General features: G+C 41.8%; 1 protein-coding gene across 1 annotated transcript; it reads right to left on the reverse strand.

Moving 5' to 3' along the window:
* Positions 1 to 595: 595 nt before the first annotated feature.
* Positions 596 to 18176, reverse strand: DRAM1 (DNA damage regulated autophagy modulator 1). The gene is made up of 7 exons (XM_064155455.1): positions 17592 to 18176; positions 12018 to 12085; positions 10628 to 10770; positions 6504 to 6681; positions 5434 to 5492; positions 3498 to 3590; positions 596 to 1802 (listed from the first exon to the last, which is right to left on the reverse strand). Exons 1-7 carry the CDS (start codon positions 17747 to 17749, stop codon positions 1755 to 1757), a joined length of 747 nt encoding a protein of 248 aa, XP_064011525.1. The 5' UTR covers positions 17750 to 18176; the 3' UTR covers positions 596 to 1754.
* Positions 18177 to 18728: the final 552 nt, after the last annotated feature.

Here is an 18728-nt window from a genome sequence, read left to right on the forward strand (position 1 = left end):
GTGGTATTTTTTAGTGTTCTCTTGCCTTGAACCTTGTAAAACTGTGGTGATTTCCTGCCTAAATCAGAACAATACAATTTCCCCTTCCCCCATTTTCAGTGTATTTCCATTTAGTATAAAAACACACTAATATTAGTGAGGGTTGAACTTCAGTTTCATGGAATTTCTTTTATCCATGTAAAAGATTTAGTACATTGACAGGCTGAAGTCTCATATAACTTGAAACAACTTCAAGCTCATTATACTCTAGCTTTAAGCTAGAGTACTCTATACATTAAGCAATAAAAAATAGTCTCTTCCTAACATGACCTTCAAAATAAGTGGATGTCACTTTCTGTAGTTGGTTCACATCTTATGAGTATTTCTGATCTTTACTTGAAGGAATGTGTGCCCCTTGCAGGATACCTTATCAGCAAGACATTAATCTTGCAGTAAGTCAGTAAGATAACCTGAGTACTGCAGAAAGTAAATCTGTCAGTGACCAAAAATTTCGCTATTTCCTTTGGAAGGACCTACACAGAAAATGTAGACTTTATGTTGTGAAACAGATGAATTTAATACAGTTCAAAATACACATAAAAGGAAATACCAACAGATGACTGATCTTAAAAGATCACACAATTGTTATCTCTCATGCAAAATCAGCAACTGAAAATCACCGATAGCTCAGCATAAACTGTCATAGACCATGGCAAATGTAATTTTTAGTCAACTTGATTTGTGGTTAATACACAACATGGAGGTAGTGAATTAATCCATGGAAGACCCATTTCCCTCCATATACTTGTAACATCTCACTTTTCAGTTAGCTCTGTTCCAGGCCTTTCATTATAGAAGTAAGCTTGTAGCAGCAAATATGATCTTCACTAAAGAAGCTCTCCAGGATCTTTTTTTCCCTTCAGTTTTACAAATATATAATGTTCACACATACATAATAAAACAACTGAGAAACACCAATGCCTCTTCTTTTCCATTCACTTCCAGTGCAGGCTGAAAACCTTTGTGTAACCAAATAGCAGTAAGATTTCTCTTCAGTAGGTGGTGCAAAAATGTAAATTTACTTTCTATTCACACTTTGATTTCAAGCTTCCTATGAGCAGCAGTGCATAAAAGGAAAAAAAAAACCATAGACATTTACAACATACATTGCAGAGATTATTAGAAAACACTTTTCAAGCAATATAGTTTAAGCTTCTTGGTTTTGTATGCAGCAAATCCCATCAGAAACATGGAACATAAGCGTGGCCATCTACCAACGGCAAATTTCTAGTCCTGAAATACAGATGCGTGCCTCTGCTCTCATCCTCTGCCACAATTCTTGCAACTTAACAGAGCAGAAATTCACTCTTAGTGATTTCCATTGCCTTTCCCAACTACTTCTAAAATGTACTTTCTCAAGTTTTAAATTAATGTCACTAGTCAGACTATAACAAATGAAGAAGTACAGACGCATCTAAAAGGGAGGAGCTGAGGAGATCAAAAGTCTTTGAATAACGTTTAAGTGCTTTTACAGGCTGCTTCTCTTACAGTATTAGTTTTAATATATCAAACAGTACAAAAATTACAAAATATGCCCAAAAGGTAGCAGGAACATTTCTGAAAGTTTTAATTTTTTTTTAATGTATGCTGTTATAGATGTTGCAGAGCTAATGGCATGGGCTCTTTATAGAACCTTACAAATCCCTGTTCTTCTGCAACATTTTGGGTAAGTAAAAACCTAGGATATTCATATATATAAAATTCAGTCTACTCCACTACCAGGAGTCTTCATGTATCTCTGTTGATATCCTTAAAGAAAGTCTCTAAAAGAAAAAATAAAACAAGATCAGCTTAAGATAAATTAATTGTACTGGTTTGTGATATAAAGTTACAAAGAGATTAGAACCATAGAATCATAGAATCAGCCAGGTTGGAAGAGACCTCCAAGATCATCCTGTCCAACCTAGCACCCAGCCCTAGCCAATCAACTAGACCATGGCACTAAGTGCCCCATCCAGTCTTCTCTTGAACACCTCCAGGGACAGTGCCTCCACCACCTCCCTGGGCAGCCCATTCCAATGCCAATCACTCTCTTTGCCAACAACTTCCTCCTAACATCCAGCCTATACTTTCCCCGGCACAACTTGAGACTGTGTCCCCTTGTTCTGTTGCTGGTTGCCAGGGAGAAGAGACCAACCCCCAGCTGGCTACAATGTCCCTTCAGGTAGTTGCAGACAGCAATGAGGTCACCCCTGAGCCTCCTCTAGGCTAAACTTGTGTTGATCTGTTAGAAGGCAGGAGGACTGTGCAGAGGGACCTGAACAGGCTGGACAGATGGGCACAGTCCAATGCCATGATTTTTAACAAGGCCAAGTGCTGGGTTCTGCACTTTGTCCACAACAACCCCAAGTAGCTCTGCAGGCTGGGGACAGTGCGGCTGGAGAGCAGCCAGGAAGAGAGGAACCTGGGAGTACTGGTAGACAGTAGCTGAACATGAGCCAGCAGTGTGCCCAGATGGCCAAGAAGGCCAATGACATTCTGGCCTGGATCAGGAATAGTGTTACCAGCAGGATCAGGGAAGCTATTCTGCCCCTGTACTCAGCACTGGTTAGGCCACACCTTGAGTACTGTGTCCAGCTCTAGGCCCTGCAATTTAAGAATGATGTTGAGGCGCTTGAACGTGTCCAGAGAAGGGCAACAAGGTTGGTGAGGGGGCTGGAGCACAGCCCTGTGAGGACAGTCTGAGGGAGCCTAGAGGAGATTCAGGGGAGATGTCATTGCTCTCTACAACTACCTGAAAGGAGGCTGTAGCCTGGTGGGGGTTGGTCTCTTCTCCCAGGCACCCAGTGACAGAACAAGAGCACACAGTCTCAAGCTGTGCCAGGGCAGGTTTAGGCTGGATGTCATGAAGAAGCTCTTCACAGAAAGAGCGATTGCCCATTGGAATGGGCTGCCTGGGGAGGTGGTGGAGTCATTGTCCCTGGAGGTGCTTAAAAGGAGGCTGGATGAGGCACCTAGTACCATGGTTTAGTTAATTAGAAGGGTTAGGTGATAGATTGGACTCGATGATCTCAAAGGTCTTTTCCAACCTGGTTAATTCTGTGGTTCTGTGAACATGTACATATGTATCAGTATGTGTTATCTTTAAAAGCAAGGGAACATATTTGGTAGAAATGCAGTGGATTACTACACAAAATCCCTCAGGTAGAAAGAAATGCAGATTCGGTTGCATCATTTATTTGGGGATTATTTCACCTTTGGGGAGGGGGCTCTTTCTACATAAAAAAAAGAAAAAAGGTAAATAAGTACACTGTATACATTTATGGAATAGTTTTCAAGAACAGAGTCCTATTAAACTGATTTATAAACCTGATTTCAGAAAGCAGGGGGCAAATATTTTATTTCTGTATAGCTTTGGTGTATCTAGCTGAGATAAAGAAGGATAATTTTCTTCTGCATTATTTGCTTTACAATTCATAGCACTACTTAAGTCCCTGATAAAATATGTGGATACCAACCTTAAAATCTCTGATGAAGGTTAGAAAGAAGAAGATAAAACCAAAGGCTACTGTCCATTCACAGATTGCACTCATTAAATGGTAAGTGTAATCCTGATGGAATGAGACACAACATAAACTTTCAGATAAAACAGCTAAATAAAGTAACTGTGGAATGCTATAAAAATAGACATTTATTTCTGTAAATTCAACAGTTATTCTAAGACTCACGATTCATCATCCCAGCACCCTGTTGTGCAAAAGCCAATGGACTTTTTCTTTCTCAGAATGGTTAACATTTTTGTCAAAGTGCCAAGTTCCATTAAGCAATAATGTAAAAAATAAGACATTTAGCACAAGATCAAAACATAGCTTGGATATAATTTGCACCTGAAAATAATTTAGTTCTTAATGTGAAGGGTACCAAGTGCCCATACTCAAAACTTTTACTCAGAGATATTGAGTTCAGTAATGCTATCCCTGATGGCAAATTCTCACAATATTTGAAAACTGAGGGCTACTCCTGTGTGAGAATTCCTGATGAGATCTTTGTTTTCAAGCAGACTGTCACAGAAAACCTATGGAATATGACACGAACAGATGGGAAGTGTTTCTTAACATGCCTTCAACAAATATGCCATCTGTATCGAAAAAACATTTTCTCTTCTTTTCATCTTGAGAGGTAAATATTACTAGGATTATCTTGTGAAGGTTTATCTCAGCTGCTCTAGGACTGAAGTAAATTTGCCAAATTTGCCTTTTTTAAGTTCTCTGAGCAGGAGCAGGGAGGTCATTCTCCCCCTGTACTCTGCACTGGTTAGACCACACCTTCAGTACTGTGTCCAGTTCTGGGCCCCTCAATTTAAGAAGGACATTGAGATGCTTGAACGTGTCCAGAGAAAGGCAACGAGGCTGGTGAGAGGCCTTGAGCACAGCCCTACGAGGAGAGGCTGAGGGAGCTGGGATTGGTTAGCCTGGAGAAGAGGAGGCTCAGGAGTGACCTTATTGCTGTCTACAACTACCTGAAGGGTGGTTGTGTCTGGGGGGAGGTTGCTCTCTTCTCTCAGGTGGCCAGCACCAGAACAAGAGGACACAGCCTCAGGCTGCACCAGGGGAAATTTAGGCTGGAGGTGAGGAGAAAGTTCTTCACTGAGAGAGTCATTGGACACTGGAATGGGCTGCCCGGGGAGGTGGTGGAGTCGCCGTCCCTGGGGCTGTTCAAGGCAAGATTGGACGTGGCACTTGGTGCCATGGTCCAGCCTTGAGCTCTGTGGTAACAGGTTGGACTTGGTGATCTATGAGGTCTCTTCCAACCTTGGTGATACTGTGATACAGTCCATTCATTACTTAATCTGTTTTTTTAAATAACTCCATGCGGCAAAGTTTATTCAAAAAGAAAACTTGCCTTTCATAGTTATCATTCTGAGAACACCGAAATCAAATTAAATACCTGATACTGACTTCAGTATACTTCAGACCAGACTGCCAATGTTAATCACGACAGTAATGACCAATCAAGAATGGTGAAAAATCTGAGAAAGCCTATGCTATTAAAAAAAAATCCACTATCAAATTGTTCCACTTCTGTTTCATGCATGAAGTCCATTTTCAAGAAACGCTGACTATAAAAGGAAGTAGAACAAATCACTTTCAGAATATCTTTTTTCTTTTTGTTCTGTGGGTAAGTTTCAAATGCTTGGTTAAAGTGAAACTCTAACGCTCTTAAGATTGATCTACTTATGACAAGTTTTCTTAGGCAAGTGACAAGACAGTTTCCTAACAAAGAATTAACTGGAAGGCAGCATTACACAAAATGGTGAGGTTTCACAAATCTCTTAAAGAAAATGCACTACCTAAAGTCCCTAAGCATTTGCAAAGCTGCACACTTTTAGATAAACATAATAGCATAGCCCAAATAATATGATACAGGGCAAGTTTGTGACCTAATGCTATTTACCTTTTCTCCTGGAGTCCAATCGATTTTTGTCATGGAAACTTCTGATGCAAAAACAATCACTGGGAAAAACACAGTGTAAAGGAAACTATACAAGTTTAGTAATAGTGAATATGCCCGCTTACAAAAGTAAGACTCCACCTTCCCTTTCTGTAACACAGGAGATCCTGAACATTCAGAATACAGAAGTGTAAAGAAAGAAGTGAACGAAATACACAACTGAAAAACTGACAGCAGCAATCAAAACACATTTCTGGAAGAAGAGAGGTTTCTGCAGCTTCTTCCAAAGTGTAAAGGAAACGCTCCAAAACCCAGATCACACCCATGATTAAGAACTGGGAGAGCAGAGTCCTGCAAGGGGAATCATGTTGGTTTCCATCAGTCCACAAGAGGTGCATTGATATACTTGTATAACTTTCTCTCAGAACTGGAGCTCTCTATAAAAGCCCCTTCACAACTGCTGAAACCAGAAGCAAGGTTGTAGCTGGCTGGCAGGTGTAATGATGTGCTGCAAACACTCTTCTACACTGGCAGTTCATCTAAAGACCATCCAAATCAATGGTATGAGTCCAATTTCAGCAGGCTGTGGACAGCAGACTGTGGAAAAAGTTAGTGTCTTGAGTGTGTCTTGAGAGAAGGCATCAAATGAAGCCAAGCACCAACCAATGTGGTCAAAAGCATCTGCTTAGGCCTGAAGGGCATCCTACGTATGTCCATGTGTTAGGCTCATTTTAGAAGTGGTGCCCTCCTTTTGCAGACCTTTCTCTGTATGCTCTTTCAAATGAAGCAGGTTGTAAAGTAGGTCTAGCTTTTTTATCATATGACCCTATAAAGAACATTGGAGTATTATATTTAAATATACCACTGAAAGAAGAGATACAGCTTTTTAGAAGACCCTGAACCTCATCTTTACAGCATCCTAACACACTTATATATATTATTATAGCAGAAATATCAGAGAGCCCTAAGCAAAGATTGTAGCCCTATTTCATCCCTTATCAGCAACTGTTTAATTTAAAAGGAAAATCATGAATGCATAAGGGGACAACTGCAGGATACACCATAAAGGATACTGGGAATGAAAGCAATGCATGATATTACCGAGATGGCCATCCTTATGTGACACATGAAGTAGGTGTTCCATTTTGGACAGGACTTGTAAGAGATCATAGACTGAAGTGTAATGTATACAACACCCGAGCCGAATGCCACCAAAGCTCCTATGTCATGGACACTGGGAACAGACAGCTCCTGGAAAGAGAATCAGCACAGTATAATGGTTAGTTGCTACTATTTGTACAGTGGTAGGAATCAATGAGCCCTGTGAAGATGGTAGCCACATTATGCTGGGCATTTTAAAGCAGTGAGAAACAGTCCTTCCTCCACACAGTCTACATAGGGAAGATGAAAGAAAATAGAGAAGTAGAGGCAAACCAACCACATCTAAAGCCACCAGGTCAGAGTCCTTTCCCACGTTCACAGTGAAGTGTAGATCAACTTTAAAACTGTTCAACAGTTGCTCTATTACCAATTAATATTTCCACTAATAGAAATTGGCTTGTGTTCTTCCTAAGAGGTTCCTATACCTCCTTTTCCCCTTGCCCCTGCTAAATATTTTCATCCTTTTGCATTAGAAGTCTAATCTGCATTTGTGTGTCCATACTCTTAGCAGTAAATTTTCATGGGAGCTGTTCTGAGTAGTGACTGCTAGAGCTTCACCTCCCACACTCCAGTGGCCAGGAACTAAGTCAGCAGGAAATTAGTTATATATTGAAAAAAAGGGAAAAGTGTTACCCAAAACAAACACTTGATATGAAAGTCTTAGACTGTTAATCTCTCCAATTATTCATCCCTCTTCCCCACATCATCAGCCAATTTTATTCAAGTTTCACAAGAGCCCAGCCAGGCTGGATGGGCAGGGAGCTGATGAAGGAATTAAAGATTAAAAAGAGAGTGTATCACCTTTGGAAAAGAGGGGAGGTGTCCCAGGAGAAGTTCAAGGAGGTTGCTAGGTCTTGTAGAGGAAAAATTAGAGAGGCAAAAGCCCACTTGGAGCTCAGGCTGGCCACGGCTGCCAAGGAAAATAAAAAGTGTTTCTTTAAATATATGAATGGCAAGAGAAGGGCCAAGGACAACCTCCAGTCCTTGTTAGATAGAGAGGGGAACATAGTGACAAAGGATGAGGAAAAGGCAGAGGTGCTTAACACCTTCTTTGCCTCAATCTTCACTAGTGGGACAGGTTGTCTCCAGGACAGCTGGACTCCTGAAGTGGTGGATGGAGTCAGGGACCAGTACAGTCCCCCTCTAATCCATGAGGAAGCAGTAAGGGATCTGCTAAGTCACTTGGATCCTCACAAGTCCATTGGACCTGATGAGATCCACCCTAGGGTGCTGAGAGAGCTGGCAGCTGAGCTGGCCAAGCCACTCTCCATCATTTATCAGCAGTCCTGGCTCACTGGAGAGGTCCCTGAAGACTGGAAGCTGGCCAATGTGATTCCCATACACAAGAAGGGTCGTAAGGAGGAGCCAGAAAACTATAGACCTGTCAGCCTGACCTCAGTGCCAGGCAAGGTCATGGAACAGGTCATCTTGGGTGCCATCACAAAGCACCTACAGGATAGCCAAGGGATCAGGCCCAGCCAGCATGGGTTTAGGAAGGGCAGGTCCTGCCTCACCAACCTGATCTCCTTTTATGATCAGGTTACCCGCCTGGTGAATGTGGGGAAGGCTGTGGATGTAGTCTACTTGGACTTCAGCAAAGCCTTTGACACTGTCTGCCACAAGAAGCTCCTAGCCAAGCTGGCAGCTCATGGTTTGGACAGATTCACTCTGTGCTGGATCAAGAACTGGCTGGATGGCAGAGCTCAGAGAGTGGTGGTGAATGGTGCCACATCCAGTTGGCAGCCAGTCACAAGTGGTGTTCCCCAAGGATCAGTGCTGGGCCCAGTCCTGTTCAATATCTTTATTGATGATCTGGACGAGGGCATTGAGTCCAGCATCAGTAAGTTTGCAGATGACACCAAGCTAGGAGCAGGTGTTGATCTGTTGGAAGGTAGGAGAGCCCTGCAGAGGGACCTGGACAGGCTGGATGGGTGGGCAGAGGCCAATGGGATGAGATTTAACAAGGCCAAGTGCAGGGTTCTGCACTTCGGCCACAATAACCCCAAGCAGCGCTATAGGCTGGGGACTGAGTGGCTGGAGAGCAGCCAGGAGGAAAGGGACCTGGGGGTACTGATAGATAGTAAGCTGAAGATGAGCCAGCAGTGTGCCCAGGTGGCCAAGAGAGCCAATGGCATCCTGGCCTGCATCAGGAACAGTGTGGCCAGTAGGACAAGGGAGGTTATTCTTCCCCTGTACTCAGCACTGGTCAGGCCACACCTTGAGTACTGTGTCCAGTTCTGGGCCCCTCAATTCAAGAAAGATGTTGAGGTACTGGAACATGTCCAGAGAAGGGCAACGAAGCTGGTGAGGGGCCTGGAACACAAATCCTATGAGGAGAGGTTGAGGGAACTGGGCCTGTTTAGCCTGGAGAAGAGGAGGCTCAGGGGTGATCTTATTACTGTCTACAACTACCTGAAGGGACATTGTAGCCAGGTGGGGGGTGGCCTCTTCTCCCAGGTAACCAGCAATAGAACAAGGGGACACAGTCTCAAGTTGTGCCAGGGTAGGTCTAGGCTGGATGTTAGGAAGAAGTTCTTCACAGAGAGAGTGATTTCCCATTGGAATGGGCTGCCCAGGGAGGTAGTGGAGGCATCGTCCCTGGGGGTCTTCAAGAAAAGACTGGATGAGGCACTCAGTGCCATGGTCTAGTTGACTGGCTAGGGCTGGGTGATAGGTTGGACTCGATGATCTTGGAGGTCTCTTCCAACCTGGTTGATTCTATGATTCTATGATTCTAAGTGTGTATAAAATTCCAGTGTCACTATGTGTGGCCTATACTTTTGTGATGCTCTACCTATGGAAGAATCTCTCCTTTAAAACACAAACAGGTAGAATACCCAGTAACAAAAGAGATTGAGACTCCAAAGAAATGACTGTATTCTATGTTTTGAAACATTACAAATATGAGGTTGTGTCCCCTTGGCATTCAGCATCAGACAGGTAAGTTAGCTTTAAAGGTCCTTCCTGTCCCCAGAGCATAACAAAACATGTGCTGTAATCTGATCTACTACAGTTCTATTCCAGTGATTCATGAAAACATATCCATACCCTTTTATTACATATTTTAATACTTTTCCTGCCTGGAGGCCACTGTTTACTTTGTCTTGTAATGGTGACTGTATGTTCACAAGCTCACTCTTTGCCTCCCCTACTTTTCTTACTAATTCCCTTCTAGCTCTCCATGATGTATTAAGTTGTGAGATTTTAAAACACAGTCCTCACACAGGTATATAAGTGGCATCTTATCTACACTTGTATTTCTTCTCCTCTGTCCCACTCTTCTTGCATTCCATATAGGAATGACAAGATTTTGTATGGAAAACATTAAGAAACTGCAATTGCATTGGTTTTCGCCTTTAGCTCCATACACAACATACAGAGCTTTTCTAACATAGCTCTCACGACTGTTCCTATCAAACTCTAAAAGCTTCCCTAAAAATGCCATTGCACACAACCACTATAGAACCTGGGAAACTAGGTTAACTCCTATGCTAAGCCTCCTAAATTTTCTAGTCAAAGACACCAAGATCTTTCTTTAATCATGTGTAATTTATAACAGGCAAATCAGATCTGATAAGACCTAGAGTTTCACTTTGCTTTATTCATCAAAGCCTATTGGATTTTTTCCCCCCATATCCAATTATCTTTCTAAAGCTACCCCTCTGCTGTCTTTGATTCCTGTATTATTTCAAGTACTGTGCTATTTAAACCAGAGAAGAACCACCTTATTCATGGCCATTACCTGCCAGTAAAAAATTTACAGCAAAAGACTCCATATTACTTTCTTGTGTTAGAAAACAAGCACACATGCAAAAAAACCCAAACCAAACCAAAACAAAGCCCCTTACTGACAAAACTGTATAAGTGAAAAATCTTGTACACAAGGAGAAAGCAAAGCCACTGAAAAAAGGCAGGAGCAACCAAGACATTCTTACTGCATTTGCCAAATATTCACACTATTAAAGCTAACTGCTCTTATTTATTTGCTTTTTTTAAAGTGTTAGGACAACTTTAGCTGCATTTATTATGGTCATACCTGAAAAGTTGCAACTATGCCCATTCCAACACAGCCCACCAATCCAATGCATAACGAAAGTATGTTGCACGACGACCTAATAAAATGTGACGACTCATTTTGCTTCTCTATTAATAAATATCTGATGCACATTGTAATTACAGCTGGAAAAGAAAAAATACACATTTTGCTCAATGGTCATATACTGCCTGCATTTGCCCTGTAACACATTAGCATACAGAATAAAATGATAAGACAGTAAGTAATGCTAGCTTTAACTCTACTTGGATGAAGAACAAAGGTAGCGAATTTTGGATGTATTATTTTGAGATAGAACTCCTATCATTATCTTAGTCTGAACATCACACACTAGTGCTACCTAGAAATAACTAATTTAGATCACATTCTCCTATACATTTTAGGTACAGAAGCATTTGCATTCCACATCAGAAACAGATGTTTCAGGGAAATGGAACCCTAAGATGGAAGTGGGAGAATTTAATTCTGCTGTTATACATTCTTATACCAGAACTACATCTCCTTAGAACAGATGCCCTTGAAAGCTAGTACTTTTTTTTTTAGACTGTAACCAGACAAAAATATAACTAGCACTGTATCCAGAAACTATTTTTAAAGCTTTTGTGCCAGTTCTGGCTGTTCTTTAGTACAACAGAATCCCCAAACAACTATACAATTTTATTCCAGCCTACATGACTCTACTGTGCAGGTCCTTCCTGACAAGCACCTCTACTGAATTAGAGATCACAGTTCACCAGGATATAAGATGATGTAGACCAGATTCCACAGCTCAGTAACACAGGACATACTTTCAGTCTACCTACAGCTGGAAAAATAAATCAAGAACTTCGTACACACTTAGATACTGTGACTGAATGGGTTTCTTAGAAAAGGTTAAACAAAGTGACTTTTACTTTGCATGAAAGCCATCATGGACTACACATACATAGAAGTACACAGCTCTTGATCCTCCATCCCCTAGAAGTTAATAGAAAATACAAAACTTCCTAAGACAAATAGACTTCTTGCAGAGGAAACCTAGTGTTGCTTTACACTGTCCTTCCCTTCACTGCATCACCCCAGAACCTAATGTCTCTCTACATTTAAGATACAGTTTTGCAAAGTAACTATGCCATCTTCCTTCCACTTTTTATTTCTAGCTACTCTGACTACTTTGCACTGATGAAATGCTTTTAAATAACATAAGTGCCTTTAAACCTGCATTTACTGACTAAAGGCCTGACTCTCTAGATACTACTTCCATCTATTCGATACTATCATTTGACTACAGAGTATTTTTCCTGCAGAATATTGTATAGGCTGCGATATAAGCAGACAGACGTTGCTACTTTTTATGTCTTTGCTGTGTTTGAAACAAGTACCTTTTACGTACCTAAAAGTGCTGAAATATTAATCATAAAACCAAAGACGCCACTCTCTGGAGGTTTAGTTCCAGTGTCACTAAGGCGGGAAGAGAAAGAAATTAAGTTAGTTGAGATCTGTGAAACACAAATAAGATACACACACAAAACTTAAATGCAACTTGTGTGGACTGCTGCTATGTATGTAATAAATTTACAGATACATTTGAAGTATTTGCTGCATGCTTAAGCTCCATAGTAAGCTCCACAGAGCACAGTGTTTGAATGTGTTTCTTTCTTTTCTGTATGCAGTATGTAGAGGTAAAACCACAATACACTGCCCGTGAGTGACAGAAATGATTACAAAAATTGCATTTTAGACATTATATTTCTTTTGTCTACTAAATTAACACCAGGATAGCGTAAAACATATCCATTGGCATTCAGTATCCTAAGATGTGGGAGAATTTGGCTTAATTTCCTGACTTGTTTGAAAGGACTTTATCCCAGGAGAGCAATTGAGTTACAATGCATGAGTACATTCCTAGGCACTGTTTAATTTGTTAATGTAGATAAGCTGTACATACATTAACAGTGCTCTAGGCCCAAGGTGTTTTAAGTCTCTTATGCTGAAGCAATTCACCCTTAGATGGGATAATCAGAAGTTCACTGTGACAGGTGGACATGTGTAAGTGTGAGAATATTTACAGATGTATACACATACATAGATGCCTATGTACATACGTGGAAAACATCATATATGCATAAAATATATGTTATGTAGAAAATGGAATGCCATCATCATAGAATTCTTCTCCCTACATATGTGGCAGCGGGTGCCTTTCTCTCATAGGAAGGACATACTCCTAGGAATACACTGTGTTCAAGTTTCCTCAAGCAGGACTCTTTTATACGAGTTGAGTGCTTTTCTGAAAGAAGAATCCTGTGATGCCATCACCAATTTACACTAATTTTTCATCCAATGTACAACCCCAGTTGTTATCTATTTAATCAGATTCTGCTGGTTGACCCAATAGAAACCATGTAGCTCACAAATCTTCGTATAATTTGGGTGTGAGATGAGTTTTCAGTTACACAGCAGTACCAAGAGGCATGACTCGGTGTGTAAACAGTTGGCAACCAAGGATCTCTACTGTCAGAAAAGTAAATATGTAGTGGGTTTAGCTAATGACAACTTCCAGTGGAAACTGAGCAAAGGTTGTGAGAACAGAACTTTCTCTTAGGTGTGTAAGACAAGTAGGTACTAGCTAAAGACTTGTTAAAATGTAATTCTAGATGAATACACTCATTTCAACAGTGAGGATAGATTGGTTTTCAGTGCTAAACTTCTGAACCTACCATGGAGTGCAGCCAAATGACAGGGACTCAAAATGAATGCCTGTGCTCTTTACACCCAAAAGAGAAAGCACTCTCTACATAAGCAATCATTCTTAAAGATCTGGGCAATTTTCTTAAGTTCAAGGCAGAAAAGTGTGACCATATCACAGAATTGCAGGGACTGCAAGGGACTTCTGGGAACCTCCAGTCCAATCATCCTGATAAAGTGGGTTTGCCTACAGCAAGTTGCACAGGAACATGTTCAGGCAGGTTTTTAGTATCTCCGGAGAAACAGACTGCAGAACCTCTCTGGGCAGTCTGTTCCAGTGCTCTGTCACCCTCAAAGAAGATTTTCCTTACATTTAGCTGGATTTTCCTGTGTTCCAATCTGTGCCCTTCACCCTATTACTGGGCATCACTGACAAGAGCTCGACTCCATCCACTTGGCACTCATCCTTTGGAAAGTGACAAGCATTGATAAGATCCCCTTTCAGTCTTCTCTCTCCAGGCTGAACAGCCCAGGTCTTTCAGCACCTCCTTGTGAGAGAGATGCTCCAGTCCCCCAGTCATGTTTGTAACCCTCCACTGGACTACCTCCAGTAGTTCTCTGCCTCCCTTAAACTGGGGAGCCCATAACTGCACACAATACTTTAAAAAATGTTTAGAAATTAATATTTGCTCTCTAAACATTTCTGTGTTACAGACTCATTCATTAAATCAGTTGCTAAGATGATTTATCAAGAATGGGAGGAAGCTGAGGGTGAACGAAGAATCCTTTTCTCTGAAAAGCTGACACAAAAAATAGAGAAAAATCTTCTTCAAATATATTGGCTCCAAATTATCAAACAAAAGCTTGAGTCAGGCTTTTAGACAAGTTTTGACAACTTCTCAGGCATAAAGAATCTCTGTTCATCTGTATTTTCTTGTAATACTTTTCATGTGAAGACTTGCTCAAGCTTGTACTCTGCATTAGTCTTGCTTCTCTCTGATAGTGGAATTGATGAAAATTGTATGGTAACTCTCATTTGCTTGTTTGGCACTTCAGAAAATCATCTTTAATCCATGCTTTACTCAGCCTATTTTTTAACCTTGAACTACATATCTTTTCCTCATCTTTCTGGAATGTTTTCATTACTTCGACAATGGACTCCATTTTAAAAGTGTGCTACTTGTGACAGTCTTGAAGGACTTCTGCAAACCAGAAACTGCTCTATGCTAAGTACAGGACTGTGATCACTTCAAAGATTTTTGAAGGACTTCAGGTGAGAAGAAAATGAAATCGGCACATGCAAAGAAAGCCATTTGAAGTTCTTGCAACACTTCACATCCTAAGAGCAATCCAAATAACCTGAAATTGCACTAAACTCCATTAATTTTTCACTTAAATCTTTCCTCAAGCAAAAGCTTTGTAGATGAACTGTGTTAAGGTTGATTTTTAAAGTCAGTAACTTTAGCTGTATGCCTTCAAGAATTTCATACCAAGAATACTACATTCTGTCTACAATGTATTTACAAGGTACTGCACTGGACATTTAAGGCCACAATCTTTTTAATGTCATATTTTCTACCAAAATATCATTGAAGCTAAATAAAAATGTGGGTACTTTTTTAAAAATTTCTTTTCTGGTCTGCTGCTTTAGGAAAAGAAAAAAAATAGTCTGTGAGACAGTTGCTTTCTTTTTAATGAAAAAGAAAAAAGGCAAATGGTGCATATGAAACAGACACGTGCTCACTTACTGGCAATGCATAGGTGAACCAAATCACAAGAGAAAATCAGGGTAACCATGTATGAAAATGATAGCATTTGTGTCATTGTCTCATGAAGTAGCATAAAACAAACAGTCTTCTGAAGGGTGGAAAGACAAGTTGGTAAATCAGACAGGGAATAAATATTTTAGGGCCAAAAGATTCACCATCATTGAATTTTCTTCACAGCCATCATAAATTATTTCCCTTCAAATTGAAGTCCCAAATTTTTAGAGTACTAAGATTATATTCTGCCAACAAGGACTGAGTTTGATACAGAGGTACTACCCGACAGCAAATACATTAAGAAAATTTCCTTTTACTTGTTCACTGAGAATTCAAACCACAGAAGAGTCATCCTAGCACATCCAAATTAGTCTGGATTTTGAGTAGTATGAGCAAAAGAACTAACTTGGGCACAACCTAATCCTCTTCTAGATCTCTGCCACTAAAAAGTACAAAATCATATTCATTTTTATCTACCCAGAAATGGATTTGTATAGTTTATTTGATTAAATGTTAGAACAGTTTCAACCACAAATATAGGTGTGGTCTTCCACTCACTGTGACAGCTGTTACATGGGAAATAAAATTAAGAAGTTACCTCAAGGCACACATAGTATACTTGAGGAATGTAAATAAGAATTATAGAAATACTGAACTAAAATTTGTCAAGATTATTCTCCTTCACATAACTGGAATTTCCACATACAAGCTCCATTTAATTGTTATAGTTCATTTAAAGATATTGCACAACTGAAATGTTGCAACATTCTTCCTCTTTTTCATCGCTCCAAGCTTCACTAAATCATGTTCTTAATCCCATGATTGAGCTTCTTAGGCTAAAACAACAGTGTGCAAAAGAATAACAGGCTTGAATACTTAGAAGGAATCATCTTATTACTCCCAAGTGCATCTTTTACAAAGATAACATGCTCAGACCATGTACCTTCAGAATTACTACAGGTTGTTCACCAACATCCATTGTATATCCTTAGTCCAAATGTTGTGTTAAACAGCTGTAAAATAAACAAGATGTGTATTTTATATCTTTACTAGCAAATGTAGAGGGCCTGAAATGTACATGGGCTTCTTGCTTCTTTTTAATCATTGACATACGTATGTCTTGGGTTTTTGTTAGGGTATGTGGACATTTGTTGTGATTCCATAGTTAAAGGATAAGAATGTGTTTTGTCAGTGAGATGTTCAGTCAGACTTTGATAAAACTATGACAGCTGTAATACAATTCATCCAAGTTACATAGCTGTGACTTGCAGGTACGGTCTACCTTTCGCAAAAGAATGACACAACTGAGATATCTGGGCTGTCAAAAACAATCATACAAGCTGAAAACACAATTACACAGCAAGGAAAAAACAGTCCATTCTCTCATATTTTATTCACTTTAAGAACCAATTTGTCAAAAATCTTCTCATCGCAAACAATGCACTGAGTGTGGACACAGTTACAACAAATGCTTTACTCTTCTTGGTTAATAGTGGATCTATTTCATTGGTTACAAGTGTTTTTGTCAGTAAAACCATGTAGGTAAGCAAAGGACAGTATGAGTATAACCACAACTGTTAAGGCAGCAGGATATTGGTGTCAGCACATTCCAGAACTGAGCATATAATCTTTAACATAAGCATGAAGCCCAGCTTTCTTTGGCTCAGTTTGAATGAAGCTCAACTTTCTTTCGAGTTGTGGTGTCATTTGCTCCATCTCACTTGCTTATGAAAACAGATACTAATTTTCATTCAAATTAACATGTATGTACAAATCTAGTTAAGAATCTTATGAAATTATGCAATTACATAAAATCTTTCAAGAAATTAGGTCTAGTTGCACCTCGAAAGATGTATTTTAAAGTCTTTTTAAAGATCTTTTATGTATCAGAGGTCACTCGTTAGTTTCTGGCTTACCTTTAACCCATTTAGTGCTAAACACTCTGTCATTTCACAGTTCAGATTTAATTGTTAGCAGACGCAATGCACGAAAGATGACTGGCAGAATTGTGCTGAAGTGACTACGGTTACAGGAGAGAGACGCCAGTCATCTCTCAGGAGCCTTTCACACTCAGTCCTCCTGTGCTTCACTTTCTTTGTTAAAAGCATGTTTGCGGGACTGTGTCTCCTACAAACGCTACTGTAGGACTTTGAGTCTTGTTACCGTCTGGTGCACCATGGTCCAGTTCTGCCGTTACACAAACAAAACTCTATTTCCACCACTTATTCCTTACGTTTTGCTAGGATCAGGCCTGTAGAACATTCTGGGTCCATCACAAAACTTTTAGCTCCATCCTACCACGTCTGCCAGCGTTTGGGTCCTGTGGCTCTCAGAGAGACCTGGGTGCTAGAGGTGTGATGGGTGGCAGCTCTGCGCCCTCTCACCGCTGCACGGCTCCCCTGGCGAGCTCCCACACATGCCGCGGGGCGAAGGCGAGGAACCGGCGATGAGGCTACTCTTCAGATCCTCCAACCTAACCCGGACGTCCCCACCGCGTGCCGCCGCCCCCGCCTCACCTGATGTAGGGGACCAGGGGCTCCACGTGCCCCGCCAGCACGGCGATCACATAGGAGATGATGAAGGCGGCCGATGACCAGCTGACGAGCAAAGCAGGGATGAAAGCCACGCCAGGCAGGCAGCACAGCATTGCCGGCGACTGCTCTACTCGGAGCATCAGCGGCTGGGACAGGAACGCCCAGCCAGGCTCTGCTGACGGTGCTCTGAAGTCACGGGTCGTGCCCGAGGACTTGCGGGACTTTCACACTCCGCTTCCACGACACCCTAGACGGCTGATTTCCGCCCCTCTCACACGCGGCTTCCCCCGCCGGGCAGGGGCTCCGCCACTTCCACCGGCCCCGAGAATCTCCCACCGCCCACAGCGTTCCCTTCGCTTTCGTTTCTCCCCAGCGATCCCTGCTCGGGGCTACGCCTGCCCCGCCCGCCGCGGCTAACGGCCGCCAACGGCTAACGGGCCAGGCGGTCAGGTGGGGTGCTCCGGCCGGTAGGGAGCGAGGAGGCTGGCTGAGGTGGTCCGCTCAGCTGTCACCTCTGGGAGCACCTCTAACGGCTTTAGGGAGTTTCTGTTCGACAGCAGAAACGCTCCCTACAGACCCGGCTCTGAGCCCTAGGGGCTTGGCCGCTGGGGTTTTTTGGGGGCTGCGCACCCCCCGGTCGGTACCTGGAGGAGGGTTGTGCTGCCGGGGAGTCCTCGGCAGGGTCAGCGAGAGGACGCCGGTGGCTTGTGCGTTCACAACTATCTTTAAAAGGGATAAAACCGCAACCCAATCTTTGCAGCTAGCACTGTGGGCATCGCAGCTTGTGTTCGCTGCGAGGCTGGCTGAGTTGGCGAGCAGCCCGAGGAGGTCTTGGCAGTAGGATCACGGCACGGGAGCTCCATACTGGTTCAGAAACACTGGGGTTTGAAGGACTGACTCGTCGTGGAGTCTAACATAGTACAAAACTCATCCACCTTGGACTTTAATTTCGATCACATAATGTAGCCTCGATTTGCAGATCTTCTGTGTGATTTTCACACGCTCTGAGGTAAACCACGGCTTAGTTCAAAATCGTGTGGTGTTCTCCTTTGTGCTTTGGTTTGACCTGAAGCCGTGGACACCCTGTGAGGATTTTTTTCTGCTTCCTTTGTGTTTATC

Source organism: Pogoniulus pusillus, chromosome 15 (genome assembly GCF_015220805.1).
Source record: "Pogoniulus pusillus isolate bPogPus1 chromosome 15, bPogPus1.pri, whole genome shotgun sequence".
In the NCBI taxonomy this organism is placed as follows: Eukaryota; Metazoa; Chordata; class Aves; order Piciformes; family Lybiidae; genus Pogoniulus; species Pogoniulus pusillus.

Bases quoted from the DNA above. Each gene is read 5' to 3' on its own strand.
- DRAM1 (XM_064155455.1), bottom strand. From the start codon at position 17,749: ATGCTCCGAGTAGAGCAGTCGCCGGCAATGCTGTGCTGCCTGCCTGGC. The intron at 6,682-10,627 runs GTATGACCATAA...TTCTCTTTCCAG, and splicing joins GCATAGTTGCAACTTTTCAG to GAGCTGTCTGTTCCCAGTGT. The intron at 1,803-3,497 runs GTTGGTATCCAC...TTTTTCTTTTAG, and splicing joins CCTTCATCAGAGATTTTAAG to AGACTTTCTTTAAGGATATC.